This window comes from Heterodontus francisci, chromosome 16 (genome assembly GCF_036365525.1).
Source record: "Heterodontus francisci isolate sHetFra1 chromosome 16, sHetFra1.hap1, whole genome shotgun sequence".
NCBI classification, from domain to species: domain Eukaryota; kingdom Metazoa; phylum Chordata; class Chondrichthyes; order Heterodontiformes; family Heterodontidae; genus Heterodontus; species Heterodontus francisci.
In genome coordinates, this window is record NC_090386.1 from 25,711,173 (window position 1) to 25,737,611 (window position 26,439).

General features: G+C 41.9%; 1 protein-coding gene across 1 annotated transcript in view; it reads left to right on the forward strand.

The window, feature by feature from the left end:
• The window catches only part of spo11 (SPO11 initiator of meiotic double stranded breaks), a 117,864-nt gene that overhangs the window by 51,959 nt on the left and 39,466 nt on the right, over nucleotides 1-26,439 (forward strand). The window contains exons 12-14 of the mRNA XM_068048470.1: nucleotides 5,701-5,800; nucleotides 7,799-7,836; nucleotides 11,029-11,105. Of these exons, the coding sequence (XP_067904571.1) occupies nucleotides 5,701-5,800; nucleotides 7,799-7,836; nucleotides 11,029-11,105 (215 nt within the window). The remainder of the gene's footprint in view (nucleotides 1-5,700; nucleotides 5,801-7,798; nucleotides 7,837-11,028; nucleotides 11,106-26,439) is intronic.

Below are 26,439 nucleotides of genomic sequence, written 5' to 3' on the forward strand. Positions count from 1 at the left end.
TAGCTCATGGCTAGAACATTGTCGTATAATGTTTTACTGAGTCACTGTCATACAGACATATACTCAATTTGACTAACATCACCGAAAGTACCATGATGAAAACCCATTCAAATGTGGTCGCCACTTAATTTTTTTATGCTCACCACCTCTGTAAGCTTTTCCCTTTGGCTAAAGGTGGGTAACTGAGGCAGCTTCTTAACATTTTCTTCTTTTCTGTTTTTTTAGTAATGACAGAACACAGCCTGTTTCCACAAGTGATCTCACACAATTACTTCTGCCAAACACCAGCACAGCTACATACACTACAGAGGATGCAGTTGGTAAGGTTGCAAAGGATACACAAGATGAGCCACAGTGCATGAATGAGGAGCATGTTGTAGGCCACACACCATGGTTACTAACTCTGTTGCAGCACCAGGGGTTTCAGACAAATCCCACAGGGCTTACTTACCATCAGAGTATCATCTATGTGAGTCACTTGTGACCAAGCATAATCATGGTTGTTTTGAAGCAGAGTCTTCTATGTAGTTTGTGGCAACTCAAGATATCGGCATCAGATGCCTTGGTGGCACAAGCACTGTAAGGGTACCCTTGTGAATGTTCACCACTGTCTGGGTTCCAATTATAAGTTTCAGCTGGTCTCAAAATGCTAGGAGATAGAATACAGGCTACCTTGAGGTAGGGATTCAGACTTTGTCGCACCCAAAGTTGTGTTCTGAACTAGATGAATGAATGTGTTGAGGGAATGCCATCAGCAGTGGCATGCCTGTAATATGCAGATCAGGCACATCTAGGGCTAGGCCATTGAAGATCCCTGCACCTTACAATAGAGTTGTCAGAAAACAGACAAAATGAGACAACATCATTGATCTTGACTGACTGAGATAGAGGGCCACTGCAAGGCAGACTACAACAAAGTTTAGGGACACACAACCAAATAGATTGAAATCCTCCAACCAGCCAACAGACCTACTGCTTCTACAAGGGAATCACTTAGAAGTACAGTGCTAAATTCACTATCAGATGTCATGTACAGCCGAATACCACAAGGGACAAACATTGGGAACACAATAACTAGGGTCAAAAACTGCACAATTGCTTTGAATGCACTGCACTTGATTCAAGCATGGTGCTGAGTACTTAGAGTCTACAGTAAAGGCCTGCTCAGGTCTGCAATTGAAACCTGACCCGAGCCCGACAGAACCACATCCGATCCGCTCGAGTCCTTTGATTTTTTTCCTGCACCCGACTCGACCACCGGAATGAAGTTGATTATATTAAAGAGGTTGTGCTCTGCCTTGGATGGAAACACTCACTGCAGACTAGTGCGGCATCTGGATGCATGTTTTCCGCTTTGACGTCTGGCTGTTCAAATCTGGAAGCTTTTCCCTCCCTGACCAAAAGGCAGCACTGTGTCCAACCCGACCCGAGCTTGAATGCCAGACCCAGTAGTGAGACCGGGCCCGAACTGAACCCAACACATGTCGTTGGGTCTGTTCGGGTCGGGTAGCCATGCTCTAGTCTACAGCACAAAACAGGCCATTTGGCCCAACAGGTCTACATCAGCATTTATGCTTCATAAGACCCTCCTTCCATCCCTTTACATCTAACCCTATCAGCATATCCTTTTATTCCTTTCTCCCTCATGCGCTTATCTATCTTCACCTTAAATAAATCTATGTTGTTTGCCTCAACTAATCCTTATGATAGCAAATTACACATCCTTACCTTTCTTTGGATAAAGAAGTTTCTCCTGAATTTCTTCATGAATTTATTGGTGACTCTCTTACATTTATGGCCTTGGTTTTTGTCTCCCCCACAAAAGGAAACATCTCGATGACTACCTTACTAAACCCCTCACCCTTACATTTTCTAGAGAAGAGAGCCCCGGTCTGTTCAGCCTTTCCTGATAAGGATATTCTCTCACTGCTGGTATCATACTTGCGAATCTTGTTTGCATCTTCTCAAGTGCCTCTATCTTTTTTATAATATGGAGACCGGAATTGTGCATAGTACTCTTATGATCTAAACAAAGTTCGATACAAATTTAACAGAACCTCTCTGCTTTTCAGTTCTATCCCTCTGGAAGTGAAACCCAGTGCTTGGTTTGCTTTTTTTTAATGGCCTTATTAACCTGTGTTGCTTATTTTTGAGATTTGTGCATCTGTACTCCTAGTTCCCTTTGTTTCTCTACCTCACTTAAGCTTTTCTTATCCAAGCAGTATGCAACCTCCTTATTCTTCCTACCAAAATGTAACACTTAACTGAAATTTATTTGCGAATTCACGCCCATTATTTATTCCAACAGAAAGAGTGCAACAAAAGATGGGAATAGATGGTACTTGAGGAAATTCACAGGAAAGCCAAGGTGAGGTAGTTTGGAAAGATTAATTTGCCAGTGCAGATTCCAACTCTACGAAAAGGTGCAACTTTGGAACTATTTAGAAGGTGTCTTCAATTAGTGTCTTGCCGCGTTAATGGCTCAGGAGCTAATTCCTCATTGCCACTTTCAACCTCCTGTGCTTCCATGACATCTGAATCATTTCTTCGACCTCCAAAGTAATATTATTCGGAGCCAAGTTTCAGGCTGATTTCAAAAATGTACAGTTGGCATAGTGAGAGTAATTCTGCTATTCCCGGGTTGCGGGATAGTAATATCAGTTCCCATTTGCACACTGCAAGTGTTCAGACGAGTGGCTTCTGGGTGCTGCGGTGCTAAAGACAAATATCAGGCTTACACAGAGCATTATTGCCAGCATTGGGGTTGAAATTACCCTCCAGTTCTCTATGCATTTGTACCTGTAGCTAATAATATCTTCGCAATCAATTTTTTTGTGATTTTTGAACATGTTCAGGAAAGTAACTGGTTAATGTGAACTTGTTCCAGGCTTCAAAGAGTGCAGAAATTGTTTTACTTTAACCTTCTCATAAATTTTCTCCACTAATTTTCCTTCCTTCCTCTCTTTCTCTCTTGCAAATGGCTTTTAATGCATTCTCGGGATGTAGGCGTTACTGACAAGGCCAGCATTTCTTGCCCATCCCTAGTTGCCCTTGAGAAGGTGGTGGTGGGCCGCCTTCTTGAACTGCTGCAGTTCCGCCCTTCCACAATGCTTTTGGGTAGGGAATTGCAGAATCTTGACCCAATTACATTGAGGCAACAGTGATATATGTTGAAATCAGAATAATATGTGACTTGGAGGTGATGATGTTCTCATGCATTTGCCGCCCTTGTCCTTTTAGGTGGTGGAGGTCATGAGTTTGGGAAGACGCTGTCAAAGAAGCCTTGCCGAGTTCGTGCAGCACATCCAGTAGATTGTACACACTTATAGCCATGGTGCACCAGTGGTGGAGGGGCTGCATGTTTAGGCTATTGGATGAGGTGCCGACCAAACAGACTGTTTTGTCACAGGTGTTATCGAGCTTCTTGAGTATTGATGTAGCTGCACTCATCCAGGCAAGTGGAGAATATTCCATCACACTCCTGACTGGTAGGTGGTGGAGACACTTTGGGAGTCAGCCTAAGTCTGGATGTTATCCAGGTTTTACTGCATGCAGGCATTACTGTTTCATGATCCAAGGAACTGTGAATGGCACGGAACACTATACAATCATGGCAAACAGTACTATTTTTGATCTTACGATGGAGGGAACATCACTGATGAACATAGTTGGATTGGGGGATACTGCTCTGAGGAACTCTTGCAGCAATATCTTAAGGCTGAGCTGATTGGACTTCAACAGTCACAACAAACTTGCTGTATGCTAGATGTGTCGCTAGTCATTGGAGAGTTTTATTGATGATGCTCATTAACTTCAGTTTTACTAAGGTGCCACACTGGGTCAAATGCTGTTTTGATATTAACAGCAGTCACCCTCACTTTACTTCTGGAATTCAGTTCATGTGTAAATATTTAGATCAAGGCTACAATGAGGTCTGGTGCTGAGTTGTGGCTCGGTCGAACCCAAGCTAAGCATCAATAAACAGGTATTTGGTGGGTAAGTGTTGCTTGATATTGACTCTTTCCATCACTTTGCTGATAATCGGGTGGTAATTGCTGGGGTTGGATTTTTCTTGTTTTTTCTGGACAGGATATAGCTGAGCAATTTTCCATATTGTTGAGTAGATACTAATGTTGCAGCTGTACTGGAACAGCTTGGCTAGAGGCGCAGCTAATTCTTGAACACAGGTCCTCAGCACTAGAACCAAAATGGAGCCCATAACCTTTGCTGTATCCAGTGCCAAGCCATTTCTTCAGATCATGTGGAATGAATCGAATTGGCTGAAGACTGGCATCTATGAAGGTAGGTACCTCAGGAGGAGGCAAAGAAGAATCATTCATTCAGCTCTTCTAGCTAAAGATGGTTAAAGATGCTTCAGCTTCAATCCGGCCCTTTGAACTCACATGCTGGTTTTTGCCATCGTTGACAATGGAGAAATTCATGGAGTCTTCTTCTCCCTTGTGTTGCTTAATTGTCCACCACCATACATGACTGGATGTAGCAGGGCTGAAGACCTTTGAATTGATCAGTTGGCTATGGGATCGCTTAACTCTGTCTATAGCATGCTGTTTTTGCATGCATGTAGTTCTGTGTTGTAGCTTCATTAGGTGGCTTCCACAAGGACTGTGCAGTAGTCACTCCTACCAGTACTGTCATGGAAAGACACATCCAAGACAGATTAGATTGGGGAGGAGAAGGCCAAGTAGGTTGTTCCTTCGTGTTCATTCTCTCAGCACCTCTGCTAAAACAGTGAGCAGAGAAAAGTCATATGGATACATTTAGCAATCTTCCAATAATATCGGCAACACTTTTGGGCTTAAAACTCAGATGCAGTACACAGAATTTCAAGGTGCTATTAAAGCTTTAAATATCTTCTCGGCTGCTTGTTAATTTATATGATTTACTCAGTCTTTTTTTTAAAGTTAAAAATGTAAGAAAATACAGGCTGTAAACTGGCCAGTCAGCCTATCAAATCCACTTGATACAGGGTCTCATGATTGTTCTATCAGGGTCTCTCCTTCCTATGTCCCTATCTGCTGTTGAGAAGTAGGTAAGTTTGTATGCCTATGCTGTAAACCGTCTGTTACTCTAATTGGAGGCAGTGGTGGAAAGAAGGAAGAAAAATCCTAACAGGAAGGAGTTGCATACTCAGTTTGATTGCTGTGTTCTGGATGACACAGGGGCAGATGGTTTAGCCTTAGAGATGTGGCTGAAGCCTGACCCAGACTAATGGCATGAAAGTTTCTTCCTGATTGTGTCAGTAAGGATCCTAATATGAAGTGAGTTCAGATGGCTTGAACCAAGCTCCTCACTGACATTAATCCACATCACAAAACTAGTTCCTCAGTCTCACTCCGAGAGGGAAAAGAGGATGATTGGTATGCGGATTTGCTAAATTCACAGTGGTACTTTTTCTGAAGTGCAGGGAAGCCTTACCATTGAGCTGTGGTACATGTGACCTAGGGGCTCTTGATGCCGACAAAAGAGGCCAAAGGTAGGTCAGTCCTTCATTCCCTATAACTGACATCCATTATTTTAATGAAAACAAAAAATCTTAATGGATAATGAGCTATATCGCAATCAATTGACCAGAAACGATAACGACAAGTAAATTATTTGCAAGGTGTTAGCCAGTTATTCAATGAGATATATCTACATTCTTTGTTTTTTTCACATCTAGTTATCTTGATTGACTTTCAGGGTAAAGGAGTGCCAGATCTAAACACCAGATTGATGGTCCGGAAACTGTGGGACGTGCTGCACATCCCAGTTTTTGCCCTTATGGATGCTGACCCACATGGTAATTGTTATTTCAGAGTAACAAGCCACACTCAATGTAATTCAGTTGTTTATTTTTCCAAATTTTTGTATTAGCTTTTCTCTCTTGATCTCCTAAAGGTGCTGAGTCATGATTGATACACTGGGGCAGGTTTTCCTGCTTATCACCTAGGCATAAGAGCTTTGGGTGGGCAGCTGTGGTCATTGGCAAGGGGACCAAGAGCATTCAGGAACAGGCTGTCCCTCGGGTTTTTTTGCTTATGTGCTCCAACTTTAGTTTTCCCAGTATTTCTGAAAATTTTAAAATTCATTACACCCTGTATCAATTTAGAGATTAGTTTCTGTTACCTCTTTATTGTATCTGTAATGCCCTGCAAACAAAATGCTGGATGTATGTTGTTTCAGTACTCTGTCAACTATTTATTGACATTAACAAAAAAGATGCAGCTATTTAATTGTCTATATTATCCATCCTTTAGCACTTCTACAGCATCTAATCAGTGATATAAAAGGTGTTTTGTTTGATAAATCAAGTTTGGCGTGCACAAGTAAAATGTGTGTAATGTCTCAATGATAAATGATAATTGCAATTTATCTGTCTATAGTAAAAAAAAATTCAGTAGAAGCGTGACAGAGATAACTGATTAATTTCTGGATAGATAAATAAAAGAAAGACTTACACTTATATAGCACTTTTCATGTTCACTGGACAACTCAAAGTGCTTTACAGCCAATTAAGTACTTTTGAAATGTAGTCACTGCCATAGGAAACATGGTAACCAGTTTACCCACGGCAAGCTCCCACAAACATCAGTGTGATAATGACCAGATAATCTGTTTTTGTGACGTTGATTGAGGGATAAATATTGGTCAGGACACTGAGGATAACTCTCCTGCTCTTCTTCGAAATAGTGTCATGGGATCTTTCACGTCCACCTGAGAGGGCAGGCAGGGCCTGGGTTTAAAATCCCATCCAAATGATGAAAGATAGATAAACTTGACTGAAAGTAAGGGCCATGCTTTTCTCTTTGACAAGTTTAACATAAAATTAAATACGAATAAACAGGTGGGTAAAACTTCCGGATAGAGCAGTGGAGGCAAGAACCCTGGGTTCATTTAAGAAACAATTAATGCTACAGAGAGGGGGCCATTAGGATCTCTGGATGGATGAATAAAATGGGTTCGCAGTTAGCTTGTGAAGATTAGTAGAAAGCAGTAATTCAGATTTTTCTGATTTTGCTTGGATCTTCAACGCCTGGATGAAGTGCAGGAAGGTAAATCTGATGGAATGGTACAGTAGTGTGGTGGCTGTGTTATTGGAGTAATGCGGGTTAAAACCCCACCATGCTGTTGCAAGATTTTGAATTTGGGGTTTAAAAAAATCTGATATCAGTAAAAGTGACCAGGTACCTGTCGGACTGTTGTAAGAAAACGACTAATTCACTGATGCCCTTTGGGGAAGGAAACCTGCCATCCTTATCAGGTCTGCTGATATATGACTCCAGTCCCACAACAATGTGGTGATTCTTAACTGCCCTCTGAAATTCCCTAACAAACTACTCTTTGAACTGCTCCAAAGAATAAGAAGAATGCCCACTGCCACCTTGTCAGGGCAACTAGGGATTGGTAATAAATGGCAGCCTTGCCAGCGACACCCATATGCTGAAAATGCTTTTTTAAGAACACTTTGAAGAGCCCCTGGAATTTCCTTTCACTCTTTCATTCTGTGGCAGTGAAACATTGCAGTGATTTTTGGAAGTTAATGAAGAGATATGGTCGATATGGATCTCCTCTTCATGTTCATTCATGACTGATGAAACCTTTGCACAATCCCTGTATCTCAGCAGAGGTCAGACACTATAATACACATGCATAAATAAAGATGCCAGTTGAGCAAATATTTTATATGTAGGCTAAACCATACATGGAGTTTATGTCACTGAAAAGGTGAATGCTTTGTAAATTGCAGTACCTTAGTACAAGAAGTAATGTGTTCTATTCCTACTTTGGTTGTGTTCAGGTATTGAAATCATGTGCATTTACAAGTACGGGTCAATGGTGAGTATGTTTATTTGGAAATCTGTCTCTTACGCTATTTCACAGTGTTGGTAAATTTATATCTGAATAATACAATGTCCTAATAAAGAAAATATTGAGTGAAATATTCATCAGTGTAACTGGCAGTATTATCTAAAATGTAATTTTTAGCCTGATCCAGTGTATAGATTGTCAGTCACCGTTAACTGGTGTATTCTCCATGGCAGCGCCTCTCCCAATCAGAGTTCACTTGCCAACCAATCAGCATTCTCTTCTCATACACAGCATAAAGTTGTTGTTTTCCCTTCCATCGGTATTCTTGCGGATTATCCTGATGAGTGCAAGACGAAAAGCTTCAACAACATGTCTCTGTTTTAAACAATACTGAATAGAAGTTCTTGTAGTCTAAGGATACGGGGTAAACCATTCAGGACTGAGATGAGGAGAAATTTCTTCACACAGAGAGTGGTGAACCTGTGAAATTTGCTACCACAGAAAGCAGTTGAGGCCAAAACATTGCATGTTTTCAAGAAGGAGTTAGATATAACTTGGGTTTAAAGGGATCAAAGGATATGGGGCAAAAGCGGGAACAGGTTACTGAGTTGGATGATCAGCCATGACCATAATGAATGGCGGAGCAGGCTCGAAGGGCCCAATGGCTTACTCCTGCTCCTATTTTTTATGTTTCTATGTTTGTAAAAAGAGCTGAACATAATAATTGGAAAAACGGCTCAGTACATGGGCTTCAGGGAGGTTGTACAAACTTAAATGAATAAATTCAGTTCTTTGCAATTAATTTAAACAGTTTATTCATTTAACAAAGATAGTCTTCTTTGGAAAAGATAGAAAAGGGAATTGTGCATGGGGATCTTATTCTCTTAAATGTTTATTCTTTTATCCGTTGGCCTTGACTAGTAATTTAGCAGCACTTGATAAAATTGCTGGGTTTTTTTGTGACTTTGCATCCAGAAGCACACATGGCATTTTGACCCAGTCATCACAAATTTTAACAGGGGTTCTCTATGGGAGATAAGAGGAGCTCCCAGGGAAATTATGTAAATGCCTCAAAACATCAGTTTACACTGCATATCCATAGATTCCACTGATCTCCCACCAAAAATAAGGCAGGAGAACCCTTCTGAATTCAGTGGCCATGATTTTATCCAGGTGACGGGGGTCTCAACCTCCGGCAAAAGCGCCGGCGAGCTCGCCGAATCAAGTGCCAGTTAGGCAGTTGGCAGCGACGGGCCTTCTACGGGTTCAAGGACCCCAGCAACAGATGTCCTGCCCTCTGAGAGCTGCCAGCCAATCAGAGGCCGGTAGCCCTTTCACTGAGCAATGCCATCTCAGAGTCGGTGGCTGCTGCTGGTGGAGCACCCACTCGAGGCCTAGGAGCAGCACTGGAACCAGGCCACAGGTAGGTCAGGGCAGGAGGGGGCCGGCAGCAATGGCAGGGGGGGTGGCTCTCAGCAGACCTCCCCCCTTCCTGATGCTGGGTCCCTCGTTCAGGCACTGTGCCTCTTAACAAGGGACCTCCCTGTCCGGAGCTAGCAAGCAACCTGCATGTTTTTTCCTGCCGTGCTCCCCAGGCAGTGACAGGCCCGCCTGCCACTGGGCTAATTGCAGTGGTGGGGGGATGAGACCCTTGATTGGGAATTACTTGCCCACTTGCGGCGAGGTTGGAAGGCCATTCACAGGCCTTCTCTGTCTGGACTTAACTTCAGTGGAGGCGGGAGGTAGCGGCATTCCCCACCCCACCCCGTCACCCCTCCATCCCACCAGATAACATGCTGTCCCCCACAACCCCACCTCCAGACCTGCTGTGGGGGAGAGCAAAACAGTCCACCCAGTATGTTTATCAGAATTGTTCGTAGCGCTATGTTGTGATAGTTCCAATTAGCATATGCTCTTTTTTCCATATGTCTTACCTTGCCGAATTATACCTTTGATCTGTTATATTATTGTTACGACAGCTTTTGGAACAATAGGGGCAATATGTGATATTAAAGAGTAGTATTCTTATTTTGTACAAAACCTTTATCATTTCTATTGGGAATATTCCATTTCCAATACTTGTAAAACAAAACTGGTTGAAAAAAGTAATTCTTGGAAGAATGCTATCAGTAAGGCTAATTTTTTTATTAATATATGCTGTCAGTTCAGTACCATTTTTTATCATGAAAGACTGATTATAGATGCCATATGATTGTTTCTACTTTTTACCTACAAAAAAGTACTTCCTTGAGACTGATCCATCATCTCAATGAGTATACATAAAATCATAGGCCGCCTTTTCTGCTGTGGTTTCTCTCAGTTATTTGGTGTGCTGGTTCTATCACTTCAATAGGAGCTAATAATTACTTGTTCCATGCCCTTTCCCTGTATTTTTTCTTTTCAAGTACTTAACAATTTAAATGATGTTATTGACTCTGCATTGATACCCAACGTGCCATGTTACAACACGAATCTATGTGAGACCAGTTCTAACTTCCTCCTTCATTCTTCAGTTGATAATCCTTAGTTTCTGTCTCCTTGTTACCAATTTTCAAACCACTGAAACATTTTTTCAGCATCTATCCCCTCAAAACCTATCATAATTTTCAAAAGCGCTGTTAAGTTTTCCTTCACCTCTATCCCACAGCAAGTTCCCTGTTCTTCAAGCATCTTTTCATAGCTATAACCTCTTGTTCATGGTATAATATTCCAACTGTAGCCTAACCAAGTCTCACAGAAAAATCAGTATCACTTCCTTAGCTTTGTATTCATTGACTCTAAATATAAAACCCGAAGCCATTTGTCTTTTTGTGACCTTTCTAGTCTTCACTTTAAAGATCTCTTTATTTGCATCCAGAGAATGCTCTGCTTCTCCATTACATTAGGAATCATACTTACATTAAAGGCATCAAGGGATATGGGGACAGTGCGGAAAAATGGCATGGAGGTAGAAGATCAGCCATGATCTAGTTGAATGGCGGAGCAGGCTCAAGGGGCCGAATGGCCTACTCCTCCTATTTCCTATGTTCTTTTTAGAATTTACTTACTTTCCTTGCTCTTCTTTTCCAAGACATGTCATTTCCTTCATTGAATTATGTTTGTCACACTTGGTTAAGCGGTGTATGCCCTTGTGCACTTTTCCTCATGTAACCAAATACCACCAAAGACAAATGTGTGTTCCAGAAATGTTAATACTGATTTCTTCTCTTTGCATATCAGTCTATGTCCTTTGATGCCCATAGTCTGACTGTTCCGATCATTGGTTGGTTGGGCCTGCTTCCATCTGATATTCAAAGGTTAGTAGTGAGGTTAAAAATACCATATCTCCTGATTTTGTTACAGTAACCAGTATTCGTATTAGAATGATACAGTTCGGTTTTCTGATATTTTTTAAATGGTGTATCTTTTAGAGACATCAAGAGAAACTTAGCCTGATCTCCATTTGAAGGATGATCCTCCTCCTGTAAGAATATGCTTTGTCAGAATCCTAGTCGAATGGCAAGATGTAGCAATTGTTCCTAAAACAAAATGCTTTGTGTTGTTCACTTGAGTAGTAACAAAGTTAGTTGGTGAATACAATCATTTTATTCTTCAACTTCAACATAAAAAGCAACTTACAAGCAGAGTATTGTCAGCAGATAGGAGACACTTGAATGAAGGCATGCATTCCTTCGGTGTGCCGTGAACAAAAGAAAAGTGCTTATTATAGACTATTTTTCTTATCAAACTGGAACTGGCATTGCTTTATATGGTAGTCTCTGGCCTAATGCAGAGTGCATCAGTACGTGGGTATCCATATACACACATTTTTCTACAACCTTTGCATATCAACACCTTTATCCATTGTCAGCTGATCACGAAAGTTGAAGTGAACTTGTTATTGTTTGGAATATTTTATTGGCAGGACTTCAAGGTTCATTTCCAAGGCCTTACTTGAATTTGAAAAATTGACAGTTGCTAGGCTAAGGTAATCCTCTCTCTCTCTCTCTCTCCCTCTCCCTCTCTCTCTCTCTCTCTCACCCCTCCCCCACCACTAACCCACCCCTCCGTCTCTGTCTGGCTATTGTCGGTGTGTAGTAACTTTCTCGTGTGTCAGCATGCCTTTTTTTTTTGTTGATCAGCTACCTGTTAACAGTGAGTTTTAAACCCTTCTTTGCATTAATAATTCTGGCTTCCTTTCAGTGTTCTTGCTAACCCTTACCTTTCCTTAGATTTTCTAAATCACAAATTGACTTCCTCTAAGTGTATAACGTAATGGTCAGAATTACTAGTACTATGTCTTGTGCTTTCACCAATCCCATCTGAAATAATCTAACCCATGTGTATAATTGCACATGAGTGGCCACCTCCCACTGTTCATGATCTCCTAGATTTTAAATTCTTTCCTTTATCCTTTATTATCTTGAAGCATCTGCAAAATATACTCTGAGGTTCCAGTTTGGTGAATTATTGACTTCAGGCTAACTGATAAGGAAGCTGTATAATATCCGATATGAGGTGTTGCCCTCATGATTTAATTTTCCAATGGCAATTGCATCATCACCTCAGTTACATTGTGGCGGTGTACCCTACACCAAGAATATTTCCTCATATCTTTATATTTTCTCCCTCAAGGCCTACACAAAACAATGTTCATGTGATAGAATATTCAGTCATTCCCAACATTGTGCTGACTACCATGATTGTCACACAATATTTCCCTTTGCCTTTATATACAGGTGTTCATTCTCTTCTTTTATTGCAAGCCCATTTTGCAGCTTGGGAATCATCATCAAAGTAAATTCAAGGCAAAAATAATATGTTGCCTTACCATGTCACATCTGCAAGTCCACATGGTTCCTTTCAGAGTAAACCACTCCATGTCTGGTGCACTGCACGTCTGGTGCAATCCACGTGCCATCATTCCTAATGTGATAACACCAATATTTTAATTTTTTTATTTAGAGATACAGCACTGAAACAGGCCCTTCGGCCCACCGAGTCTGTGCCGATCAACAACCACCCATTTATACTAACCCTACAGTAATCCCATATTCCCTATCACCTCCCTACACTAGGGGCAATTTATAACAGCCAATTCACCTATCACCTGCAAGTCTTTGGATGTGGGAGGAAACCGGAGCACCTGGCGAAAACCTCATATTGTTTGTATGTCGGGCCTATGCCAGAGTCTTCAATCATTCCGGTTCACTCTACCTGATACACATTCTAAGGTTTATTCTCATTCCTTGCTAACAAGGGCAGTGCCAGTACTACTGGTATGATATCCTCAAACCTTCCTTCTTCTCGGGGGGGTCAGTTGGGGGGGCAAAGCTGCTATTCCTATCTGGCACATCACACAATAATCTATGTACATGTTTCCTTTGAACCATTTTCTCAGTTGTTCTTGGTGAATATATAAAGGGATTTGAATATTGTCCACGTTGTCCAGCCCCTTCTGTGCCACATTCATCACAAATGTTGTATACAGTCTACACCCGACATCTTTGGTAAGGTCTTGCTTCTGGTTAGCCTCTTGTTTGCCTGCATCAACTTGTTTATGTTAGCCTGGATCTTCCCCAGTTCTCACATCCGTTCTTCTTTAGGCAATAATATATTCTGATGCCCCCTCAGATTATCACCTTTTTCAATAATCCTTTTAATTGCCTCTTCATAACTTCATTGTGTTCTCATATACTTTCTGTAGCTATTGAGTTTACTGCTGCTAACCCAGCTACGTCTCCTATTCCTAGCCATAATCTTGCCATTAGCTTGTCAGGGGGATGGGAACCTGAGGGGTAGCTCAAATTGGAAGGAAGTAAAGCTGATAACAAGAGGTAGAAAAGTAGCAAGTGACATTAGAAGGCAGTCGAAACAAAGGCGAGCATCACCTAGGCTTAGAATGCAGAATAATGTCAAGAAGACAAGGTTAAGGGCACTCTGCCTGAATGCACGCAGCATTCGCAATAAGGTAGATGATTTAAAGGGCCAAATAGAGGTAAATGGGTATGATCTAATTGCCATAATGGAAACATGGCTACAGGGTGACCAAGACTGGGAACTGAATATTCAAGGATATTCGACATTTAGGAAGGACAGGCAAAAAGGAAAAGGAGGTGGTGTTGTGCTGATAATAACGGATGGGATCAGTACATTAGGAAGGGTGGATCTTAGATCGGGAGAACAAAATGTGGAATCTGGGTGGAGCTAAGAAACAGCAAGGGGCAGCAAACATTGGTAGGATTTGTTTATAGGCCACCAAACAGTAGTGGTAGTGTGGGCCATGGTATTAATCAGGAGATTAGAGAAGCATGTAGCATAGGTAATACAGTAATCATGGGTGACCTCAATCTGCATATAGACTGGGTAAACCTAATGAGCACTAATGCTGTGGAGGACGAGTTTCTGAAGTGTTTTAGGGGATGGTTTTCAAGAGCAGTATGTTGAGGAACCAACTAGAGTACAGGTTTTTTAGATCTAGTTTTATGTAATGAGAGAGGGCTAATTAATAATATTGTTGTAAAAGAACCTTTAGGGATGAGTGACTTTATGATAGAATTTTACATTATGTTTGAAAGTGAGGTCGTTCAATCTGAAGCCAGGGTGCTAAATTTGTACAAAGGAAATTATGAAGGTATGAGGGGCAAATTGGCTGAGGTGGATTGGGAAATACATTAAAAGGTATGGCAGTCCATAGGCAATGGATGGTCTTTAAAGAAATATTACATAGTTTACAGCAACTATACAATCCTTCTAAGGCACAAAGACCCCAAAAGTAAAGGCAGTCAGTCGTGGAAAACAAAGGAAGTTAAGGATTGTATAAGATTAAAAGAAAAGGCCTATTAAATTGCTAGAAATAGCAGTAAACCTGAAGATTGGGAGGATTTTGAATACAGCAAAGGAGGATGAAGAAACTGATAAAGAAAGGGAGAATAAAATATGAATGTAAGCTAGCAAAAAATATAAAAACGGATGTAAATGCTTCTACAGGTCCGAAAAAAGGAAACGCTTGGCTAAGACAAATGTGGGTCCATTACAGGCAGAGTCAGGAGAATTTATAATGGGGAATCGAAAAATGGCAGCGAAGCTAAATGATTACTTTTTGTCTGTATTCACTGAGGAAGATACAAGAAATCTCCCAGAATTAGAGATGCAAGGGATTAGGGGGAATGAGGAATTGAAGAAAATTAGTATTAGTAAGAAGGTTGTATTGGAGAAATTAATGGGGCTGAAGGTTGGTAAGTCCCCAGGACCTGATATTCTACATCCCAGAGTGTTGAAAGAGATAGCTATAGAGAAAGTAGATGCGCTGATGATCATCTTCCAAAATTCTACAGATTCTGGAGCGGTTCCTGCAGACTGGAAAGTTACAAATGTCACCCCGCTATTTAAGAAGGGAGGGAGAGAGAAAACAGGGAATTACAGGCCTGTCAGCCTTACATCAGTCGTTGGGAAAATGCTAGAATCTGTTCTAAAGGATGTGATAAATGGACACTTGACTAATAATGATCTGATTGGTCATAGTCAACATGGATTTATGAATGGAAATCATGTTTGACGAACCTGTTTGAGTTTTTTGAGGATCTAACGAACAGAATTGATAAAGGGGAGTCGGTGGACGTGGTATACTTGGATTTTCAGAAGGCTTTTGATAAAATCCCCCACAGGAAGTTTGTCAGCAAAATTAAAGCACGTGGGATAGGAGGTAATATACTGGCATGGATTAAGGATTGATTAAAAGGCAAAAAGCAGAGAGTAGGAATAAATGGGTCATTCTCGTGTTGGCAGGCTGTGGCTAGTGGGGTACTGCAGAGATCAGTGCTTGGGCCCCAGCTGTTCACAATATATATCAATGACTTGGATGTGGGGACCAAATGTAGTATTTCCAAGTTTGGGAAATGACATAAAACTAGGTGGGAATGTGTGTTGTGAGGAAGATGCAAAGTGGCTTCAAGGGGATTTGGACAGACTTAGTAAGTGGGCAAGAACATGGCAGATGGAATATAATGTGGAAAAATGTGAGGTTATCCACTTTGGTAGGAGGAACAGATGTGCAGAGTATTTCTTAAATGGTAAGAGATTAGAAAGTGTAGATGTACAAAGGGACCTGGGTGTCCTTGTCAATAAGTCACTGAAGGCTAACTTGCAGGTGCAGCAAGCAATTAGGAAGGCTAATAGTATGTTAGCCTTTATCGCAAGAGGATTTGAGTACAGGAGTAGTGAAGTCTTGCTTCCATTGTATAGAACCTCGGTTAGACCGCACTTGGAGTACTGTGTGCAGTTTTGGTCACCTTACCTTAGGAAGGATATTATTGCCATAGAGGGAGCGCAATGAAGATTCACTAGACTTGTTCCTGAGATGGCGGGACTGTCCTATGAAGAGAGATTGGGGAGACTGGACCTGTATTCTCTGGAGTTTCTAATTGAAACCTACAAAATACTTAAAGCGATAGACAGGGGAGGTGCAGCTCAGATGTTTCCCCTGGTTGGGGAGTCTAGAACCAGGGGACACAATTTCAAAATAAGGGGGAAGCCACTTAGGACAGAGATGAGGAGAAATTTCTTTACTCAGAGGGTTATGAATCTTTGGAATTCTCTACCCCATAGGGCTGTGGAAGCTCCATCATTGAGTATGTTTAAAGCAGAGATTGATACATTTCTAAATACTGTCAGGTAAAGTCCACCTGCCAAGACTGAGGCATGCATTAATTTTGCTACATGAACATTAAACCTTAAAATTGCAAGCCCTGACCGGAAAGACATTTCCATGGTAACAGACAATATTGTAACAATGGGAATCCATCAGTTGCTTTTCCAATCCACAGAAGTGGTCAAACCAGTTTTGGCTGTAGCTTTTGGACTTGAAATTCCAATTGGATGTTGAAGAGACTGTTCCATATAAGGTGCTAGTCACATGACTAACCTGCTGTGCACCCTGGGAGCTTTTTGAATTTTAAACGCCCAATAAAGGAATTGCCAAGCAGAACAGCTGTGTGCTCATGGACTGAGAAGATTGCCTCTATGGTCTCCTATCTGTTGCCGGTTCATCTCTCGGGGAACTGAAACCATTGAAGACCCATAAACTCAGAAAAAGTAAAAGGTTTCCAATGTGAAACACAAACAAGAAATGCTGGAAATACTCAGCAGGTTTGGCAGCATCAGTGGAGAAAGAAGCAGAGTTAAAGTTTCAGGTCAGTGACCCTTCATCAGAACTGGCAAATATTAGAAATGTAAAAGGTTTCAAGCAAGTAAAGTGGGGGTGGGGCAAGAGATAACAAAAGAGAAGGTGTTGATAGGATAAGGTCAAGAGAATAACTGACCAGAAGGTCACGGAGCAAAGGCAAATGGTATGTTAATGGTGTGCTGTAAGACAAAGCATTAGTACAGACAGGATGTGAATGGATAGAAAACTGAGCAGCCTGGCCCCAAGCACAAACATGAAAAAAACAGTGGGTAGGCACAGTAGAAACAAACTAAAATAAAATAAACACAAAAAAGAAAAAAATAACTAAAAATAAAAAGGGGGGGCCTGTCAAGCCCTGAAATTATTGAACTCGATGTTCAGTCCAGCAGGCTGTACCGTGCCTAATCGGTAAATGAGGTGCTGTTCCTTGAGCTTGCATTGATGTTAAATGGAACACTGCAGCAATCCCAAGACAGAGATGAGAGCGGGGGGGGGTGTTGTAATGGCCAGAAACCGGAAGCTTGGGGTCATGCTTTTGAACTGAACGGAGGTGTTCTGCAAAGCGGTCACCCAGTCTGCATTTGGTCTCACCAATGCAGAGGAGGCCACATTGTGAGCAGCGAATACATATATTAAATTGAAAGAAGTACAAGTAAATTGCTGCTTCACCTGAAAGGAGTGTTTGGGGCCTTGGATAGTGAGGAGAGAGGAGGTAAATGGCAGATATTACACCGCCTGCGATTGCAGGGGAAGGTGCTGTGGGAAGGGGATGAGGTGGTGGGGGTAACGGAGGAGTGGACCAGTGTGTCGTGGAGGGAATGATCCCTTCGGAATGCTGAAAGGAAGGGAGGGGAAGATGCATTTGGTAGTGGCATCATGTTGGTGGTGGGGGAGGATGATCCTTTGGATGTGGAGGCTGGTAGGATGGAAAGTGAGGACAAGGGGAACCCTGTCGCAGTTCTGGGAGGGAGGGGAAGGGGTGAGGGTAGAAGTGCGAGAAATGGGCCGGACACGGTATGTGAATATGGTTGTTAGAAGGTTATTGGGCCCCAATGAAACATCAGACTATATCTTCAATCAAGGACTACAGCGAGCTCAAGAAACCGTAACCAGATTGCCTCAAACTGTTCTACTTATCTTCTGCTCTGTCTTTTCTATCCTTATTTTGCATGTTTATATCGTGTGTGCATGCTAGCGTGAGCACGTCGTATATCTGTAGGCGTGAATCGTATTAGAGAGTAAGTTTAAGGTTTACTAAATTTCATTTTTCTACTTTAAACCAAAGTTAACCTGTTTGTGTTCATTTCTTTGCCTTATAATTGGAAACTGAACAAGGATTCACAAAAAGGGGAGCTTAAAACACAGTGTGTTTAAAATTAACCCTGTTACAAGAAGATCAGGTGAAGGCTGAAAGAGACCCCAAGACACCTTTCTTACTGGTTGTAACAATACAAATGACATAAGGGGATATGAGGATAGTGTGGGAAAAAGGCCTTGAAGTGCATGATTAGCCATGATCATATTGAATGGCAGGGCAAGCTTGATGGGCTGAATGGCCTACTCCTGTTTCTATTATGTCAACATTGCTTTCCTCGCAATTTAAACAGATTTGTCTTATGCTCCCCATTTTTCTCAGCCTTTGGTTTCTGTTTTCTAGTCTTTACTAACAATTCCGTTACTACTTCTCCTACCGTTTTGTCTCTTAATTGTGAATAACTCCCTTCACATAATCCAGTTGACATATTTAAACCCATGTTCAGCACAACCGGTACAATTTTAAAACGCAGATCATTATAAGAAAAAATAGGAGCAGGAGTAAACCATATGATGCCTGGAGCCATTCATACGACCACGACTAATCTTCTGCCTCAGTTCCACTTTCCCGTCCATACCCATGGTCCTTGATTCCCTGTGAGATAAAAATCTGTTGGTCCCAGCTTTGAATATACTCAATGATGAAGCATCCACAACCCTCTTGGGTAGAGAATTCCAAAGAATCACAACCCTCTGAGTGAAGAAATTGCTCCTCACCTCAGTCCTGAATAATCAATCCCTTATCCTGAGGCTGTGCTTAGTTCTAGATTCCCCAGCCAAGGGAAACAACCTCTGGAGTTCTTCAAAGAAGCAACATGTGTTGTAAATAAAGGGGAACCAGTGGATGTACTGTAGTTAGATTTCCAGAAGGCATTTGATAAGGTGCTGCATTAAAGGTTATTGCGGAAAATAAAAGCTCATGGTGTAGGGGGTAACATATTGACATGGATAGAAGATTGGCTAGCTAACAGGAAACAGAGTAAGCATAAATGAGTCATTTTCTGGTTGGCAAGTTGTAACGAATAGTGTGCCACAGGGATCAGTGCTGGGGCCTCAACATTTTACAATTTATATAAATGACTTGGATGAAGGGACCGAAGGTATGGTTGCTAAATTTGCTGATGACACAAAGATAGATGGGAAAGTAAGTTGTGAAGAGGATATAAGGAGGCTACAAAAGGATATAGATAGATTAAGTGAATGGGCAAAGATTGGCAAATCGAGTATAATGTGGGAAAATGTGAAATTGTCCATTTTGGCAGGAAGAATAAAAAAGCATATTACCTAAATCGTGAGAGATTGTAGAGCTCTGAAATGCAGAGGGATCTGGAGGTCCTAGTGCATGAATTGCAAAAGATTAGTATACAGGTACAGCAAGTAATTAGGAAAGCTAATAGAATGTTATCATTTATTGCCAGGGGAATTGAAGACAAAAGTAGGGAAGTTTTGCTACAGTTTTACAGGGCATTGGTGAGACCACATCTGCAGTACTGTGTACAGTATTTGTCTCCTTATTTAAGAAATGATGTAAATGTGTTGGAAGCAGTTCAGAGAAGGTTTACTAGACTAATACCTGGAATGGGCGGGTTGTCTTATGGGGAACGGTTGGACAGCCTAGGCTTGTAGCCGCTGGAGTTTAGAAGAGCATATAAGATCCTGAGGCGTCTTGACAGGGTAGATGTGGAAAGGATGTTTCATCTTGTGGGAGAATCTAGAACTAGGGGTCGCTAAAAATAAGGGCCCGCCAATATAAGACAGAGATGAGGATAAATTTTTTTCTCTCAGAGGGTTGGGAGTCTTTGGAATTCTCTTCCTCAAAAGGTGGTGGAAGCAGAGTCTTTAATTATTTTTAAGGCCGAGGTAGATAGATTCTTGATGAGCAAGAGAGTCAAAGATTATCAGGGGTAGGCGGGAATGGGGAATTGAGGTTACAATCAGATCAACCATGATCTTGTTGAAGGGAAGAGCAGGCTCAAGGGGCCAAGTTGCCCACTCCTGCCCCTAATTCGTAAGTATACTCTCAGTTTTGACCCTTTCAAAACCTTTACATGTTGCAATGAGATCATCTTTCATTCTTCTAAACTCCAGGGTGAATAGGTGCAATTTACTCTGCCTTTCATCATAGGACAACCCTCTCATCCCAGGAACCAATCTAGTGAAAATTTGCTGTGGTGCCTCCAATGCAATTACATGCTTCCTTCTATATGGAGACCAAAACTGCACATAATACTCCATGTGTAGTCTCATCAAAGCCCTGTACAATTGTAACCAGACTTGCTTGTTCTTGTACTCCAGTCCCCTTGCAATAAAGGCCAACATGCCATTTGCTATCCTAACTGCCTGCTGTTCCTGTATGCTAACTTCTTGTGTTCTTGTGCCCAAGTCTCTCTGAACGTCAACATTTAAAAGTTTCACCTGACATGCCTGTACTGGCTTATCCTCCTCCCTGCGGTAATATTGTTTGAGCATATTAATGTGACACACCTGGTTCTTCTTCCGGCGATCAGGGGTGTCAATCAAGTAATCTACCTTACCCACTCTTTTGATCACTCTATGTGGGCTACTGAACCATGCTTTTAATGGTTCTCCCTGTGACGGTAACAACACTAATTCTTCATCCCCTGGTTTTATGGTAGGTTGTGATCTTCCCACCATTTGCTAGGTGTGGCATGTTCTACAAAATTGTCTCACATCCTTTGTAAGACCTGGCCAGTAATAATGTTGGCTTATGTGTGATACATACAATGCATGTATTCCCTTCCCTTTCTGTATGTCGCTGTCATGCCCATAGCCAATTGAGTGTTTGGGTCAGGGTATATAGCCCATCCCATCTAATTCGGGGGAGTTTTCCTGGTGTCTCACATATGGTTCTCCCAATCTACCCAGGAAGTCGACCTTAAGGTTCTTTCCATAATATCACTTCAATGTCTGATTTGTCTGAGTTATAGGTTCACAACTACATTTCAGCTGTATCCCAAATCCTTTTTCCACTTCTACCACATTGTTTTCTTCCTGTCCATTTTAAATGTGGCATTCGCCTTTACTTTTATCCTTCTGTCTTATTTATGCTATTAGGTAGCCTAAGCCCCCATTTTTACACTGACACACATATACGCCATTCTTGTGAGGCAGAAATTTAGACCAACACAACTTAGATCTGTTTTGATATGACTCTGTCGTCACTTTCTTTCAGCCAGTTTCCTATTGCCATTTCCGGTTTTACCTTACGGAATGTTGCATCCTTGGAGTCTGGACAGTTGCATTCAGAACACGCCTCCTAATTTTATTTTTTAACTATGTGCCTGCTTTTCATGTAGTCAGAGCTGCTCATTATTCCGCTGTTAACAGTCTCTCTGGACTAATGCTTTGTCTTTCACCACAAGCTTTGCCTTTGGCCCAGTACTGCTTTGTTATTTAATCTCCCTCTGCCCTATCAAACACCTTCCCCTTTGTGCTCACCCCAGCCCCCTCCCCTCCACTTGCTTTTTGCCAGTTCTGATGAAAGGTCACAGACTTGAAATGTTAACTTTGCTTCTCTCTCCACAGATGCTACCACCCATGTGACTTTGTCATCTTCACCTGCGATACAAGATCAAATGTAACACTTATTCTTGATTCAACATCTGTACCCATTTTATAGGATTTTCACTAATCCCCATGAGACTGTATGTATTGTGGTTTCTTATTTTGGATGGCCAATTAAATGTTGATTTCTCCCAATTTGTCCATGATTTCACACAGACCTTCCCAGTTAGCCTCCCGTCACCCACCCTTTTTTTAAAAAAAATTAGTATCACTGTAAGTATCTCTACCATCCTTGGTGGTTGCACATATCTTCTTTGCTGTATGGAGCAGTGTAGAATTCAGAGATTGTTGAAGGTTGTAGAAGAACTAGTCATGGGTCTGGCTTAATGCAATTAAAAGTGGGGACACTGTGGCATATGCAAGTTGCACCTGTGGTCTGTAATGAGTTCAAATAGGCTATGACTCCTCGAGCACACTGGTGAGGCGAGGATGGTCATCATAACACCAGCAGAGCAGAAGCCCAGTCATTACTGGTCTTAACCAGATCATCAGTTCCCTGCAAGACAACTTTCTGTGAGCCTTGGGGGATGCGGAAATGTTGTTCCATGCTGTCGTGGCAGCACAAGTGTTGCATCACTTCTGTGATGCCCAGAGTTGGACACAATAATCCAATTGAATCTGAACCAGTGTTTTATAAAGGTTCATCATAATTCCTTGCTTTTGTACTCTATATCTCCATTTATAAAGCCCAGGATCACATTTTTTTTTCAACCACTTTCTCAACCTGCCCTCCACATTCTGCAATTTGTGCACATGTTCCTGCACCCCTTTTAGAAATATATCCTTTATTTTATATTGCTTCTGCTCAACCTTCCTACCAAAATATATCACTTCTCTGCATTATATTTCATTTGCACCCATTCCAGCAACTTCTACTTGTCCTCTTAAAATCTATCACTATTCTCCTCACAGTTCACAATACTCCCTAGTTTTATGTCATCTGCAAATTTTGAAATTGTTCCCTGTACACCCAAGTCTAGGTCATTAATATATAACAAGAAAAGCAGTGATCCTAGTACTGACCCCTAGAGAACACCAGTGTATACTTTCCTCCAGTCTGAAAAACAACCATTCTCCACTACTCTGTTTCCTGTCACTCAGCCAGCTTTGTGTCCGTTTTATTCCCTGGACTTCTGCTTTGCTGACAAACCTATTATGTGACACTTTGTCAAACACTTTGGAAATCCATGTACACAGCCTCAACCTCATTACCCTCCTCAACCCTCTTGGTCACCTCATCAAAAAACTCAATTAAGTTAGTTAAACACAATTTGCTTTTAACAAATCCATGCCGGCTTTCCTTAAGAAAGCTGTCATGCAGGGAACTGTTGATCTGGTTAAGATCAATAATGGCTGGGCTACTGCTTTGCTGGTGTTGTGATGGTCAGTCGTGCCCCACCAGTGTGCTCTACAGTCATTGCCTAGTTGAATTCGTGGCAGGCCGACAGGTGCAAATTGCATAGCCCACAGGGACTCCACTCCCCATTAGCCATGCTTTCCTTAATTAATCTACACTTGTCCTCTGGCATCACCCCCGTATCTAAGGAGGATTGGAAGATTATGGCCAGTGCCTCCGCCACTTTCACCCTTACCTTCCTCAGTGACCTCAGATGCATCTGATCCGGTACTGACTTACCAACTTTAAGTCTAGCCAGCCTTTCTAATATCCGGTATCTCACCTACTTCCTCTTTTACAATGGTTTCAGTGGTATCTTCTTCCTTGGTAAAGACAGATGCAAAATATTCATTTAGTACCTCAGTTATGCCCTCTGCCTCCTTACAAAGGTCCCCTTTTAGGTTCCTAATTGGCCCCACCCATCCTCAAACTACCTTTTTAGTATTTATATCTCTGTAGAAAACTTTTGGATTCCCTTTTATGTTAGCTGTCAGTCATACTTCCTCTTTGCCTGTCTTATTTTCTTTTTCATTTCCCCTCTGAACTTTTTATATTCATCCTGGCTTTCACTTGTCTTCTTAACCTGACATCTGTCATACTCCCCATCTTAATGTTTCATCTTATTAGCTATCTCTTTTGTCATCCAGGATTTGGTTGCCCTGCCTTTCCTCCTTGTGGGAATGTACTGTGATTGTACCTGAACCATCTCCTCTTTAAAGACAGCCCATTGTTATTTTAGTCTTTTGCATGCCAAATCTTTGATTCCAATTTACCTGGGAAAAATCTGTTCTCATCCCACTAAAATTGGCTGTCCTCCAATTAAGTATTTTTACTCCAGATTGTTCCTTGTTATTTTACATAAATAAACTAACCCTTATGATACTATGATCACTGTTCCCTAAATGCTCCTCTATTGGCACTTAATCCACTTGACCTACTTCATTCTCCGAAACCAGATCCAGCAATGCATCCTTCCTCATTGGGCTGGAAACATACTGATCAATTCTTTCTTTTCTTTTGGGCCTGCTTATCTCGAGAGACAATGGGTAAGCGCCTGGAGGTGGTCAGTGGTTTGTGAAGCAGCGCCTGGAGTGGCTATAAAGGCCAATTCTAGAGTGACAGACTCTTCCACAGGTGCTGCAGAGAAATTTGTTTGTCGTGGCTGTTGCACAGTTGGCTCTCCCCTTGCGCCTCTCTTTTTTCCTGCCAACTACTAAGTCTCTTCGACTCGCCACATTTTAGCCCTGTCTTTATGGCTGCCCGCCAGCTCTGGCGAACGCTGGCAACTGACTCCCACGACTTGTGATCAATGTCACTGGATTTCATGTCGCGTTTGCAGACGTCTTTAAAGCGGAGACATGGACGGCCGGTGGGTCTGATACCAGCGGCGTGCTCGCTGTACAATGTGTCTTTGGGGATCCTGCCATCTTCCATGCGGCTCATATGGCCAAGCCATCTCAAGCGCCGCTGACTCAGTAGTGTGTACAAGCTGGGGATGTTGGCCGCTTCGAGGACTTCTGTGTTGGAGATACGGTCCTGCCACCTGATGCCAAGTATTCTCTGGAGGCAGCGAAGATGGAATGAATTGAGATGTCGCTCTTGGCTGGCATACATTGTCCAGGCCTCGCTGCCATAGAGCAAGGTACTGAGGACACAGGCCTGATACACTCGGATTTTTGTGTTCCGTGTCAGTGCGCCATTTTCCCACACTCTCTTGGCCAGTCTGGACATAGCAGTGGAAGCCTTACCCATGCGCTTGTTGATTTCTGCATCTAGAGACAGGTTACTGGTGATAGTTGAGCCTAGGTAGGTGAACTCTTGAACCACTTCCAGAGCGTGGTCGCCAATATTGATGGAGGGAGCATTTCTGACGTCCTGCCCCATGATGTTCGTTTTCTTGAGGCTGATGGTTAGGCCAAATTCATTGCAGGCAGCCGCAAACCTGTCTGATCAATTAAATTCTCCTAATTGCACTTCATAAACTCTCCTCCCTCTCTGACCTTTACACTATTACAAGCTGTTACGAACAGAATTGAGAGGGAACTGAAGCCCTAGTTCCCTTCCCTTTACTCTCTGTAATCAGTGTGTTTTTGAAAAGGAAGATGTGTATGTTTCTTAACCCCTGAGTGTATGGCCAATTTGAATAACCAGCAGCACAAGCTTCGTGGGATTAAATAAATTTTATTCACCTGAAAGAAAGCTGTTAAAAAGGATAGTGCACTTTTACAAATTATAAGCAAAGCAATAGTTTGTGAGTCACTGATTTGGCTCGTCTTTGCGGGCCTGGTGAAGAAGACTTTTTCACTCCTGAAGTGTAGTTAGGTACATTCGCTAGCCGGAGTCATATATCAAAGTTGTTGTAGGATTCTCTCAAAGAGGTGGATTTTGAGCAGGTCATAAACTTAGTTGCTTGTAGTCTCTTTACTGGGAGCTCTGTTTTCTGTACTGGTGGACTTGAAAAGGAACAGGCTTGGAAACCTTAATATATTGCAGCCTTCAGTTCTTTTAAGGCACAACGGTGCTACCTTTTTTTGCTCTCTCTCCAGCTGGTGGTTTGCTGACTGACCAGTTTCTTCCTGGTGCTTGGAGTAATAAGATCTGTTATCTGTGTTGAGGTTTCATCATGTGACCACCTAATCAATACTATTGTCCACCCAGAATGATTTGAAGTTCGAAGCCATGGCTACGCAATGAGTGATGGATGGTGGCCATTCACATTTACTTATGATTTAACTGGCTCCTTACAGCTCTCTGTTACTTTTCAAGCTTGGAGACAGTGAGTCTAGGAGACCAGATACAATAGGAGGTATGAATTTCATAAATGGTTTGCCTTGGTATGCCCATTCAAGGGAGGCACTCCACCCATGGTCATTCAATTGCAAAAATCACCTTGCCCTCGACAACCATTTTATGCAGCATTTTAAATCCATTGTGGTTCGTTTATAAAAACAGAAAATTCAGCTCCAAAAGATTCTATGCTGAATATAGTCCATATTTAAAGATCTGAATAGGACATGCCTTTACTGGGCATGACACTAGCCCAGCTTATATTAGGATAATAAAAGTCTCCCATTTTCACTATATAGATTTTGCACCTCTCTGTAATTTCCTTGCACATTTTCTTTCACACTATTTGGTGGCCTATAGAATACATCTGGTAGTGCAATGGCAC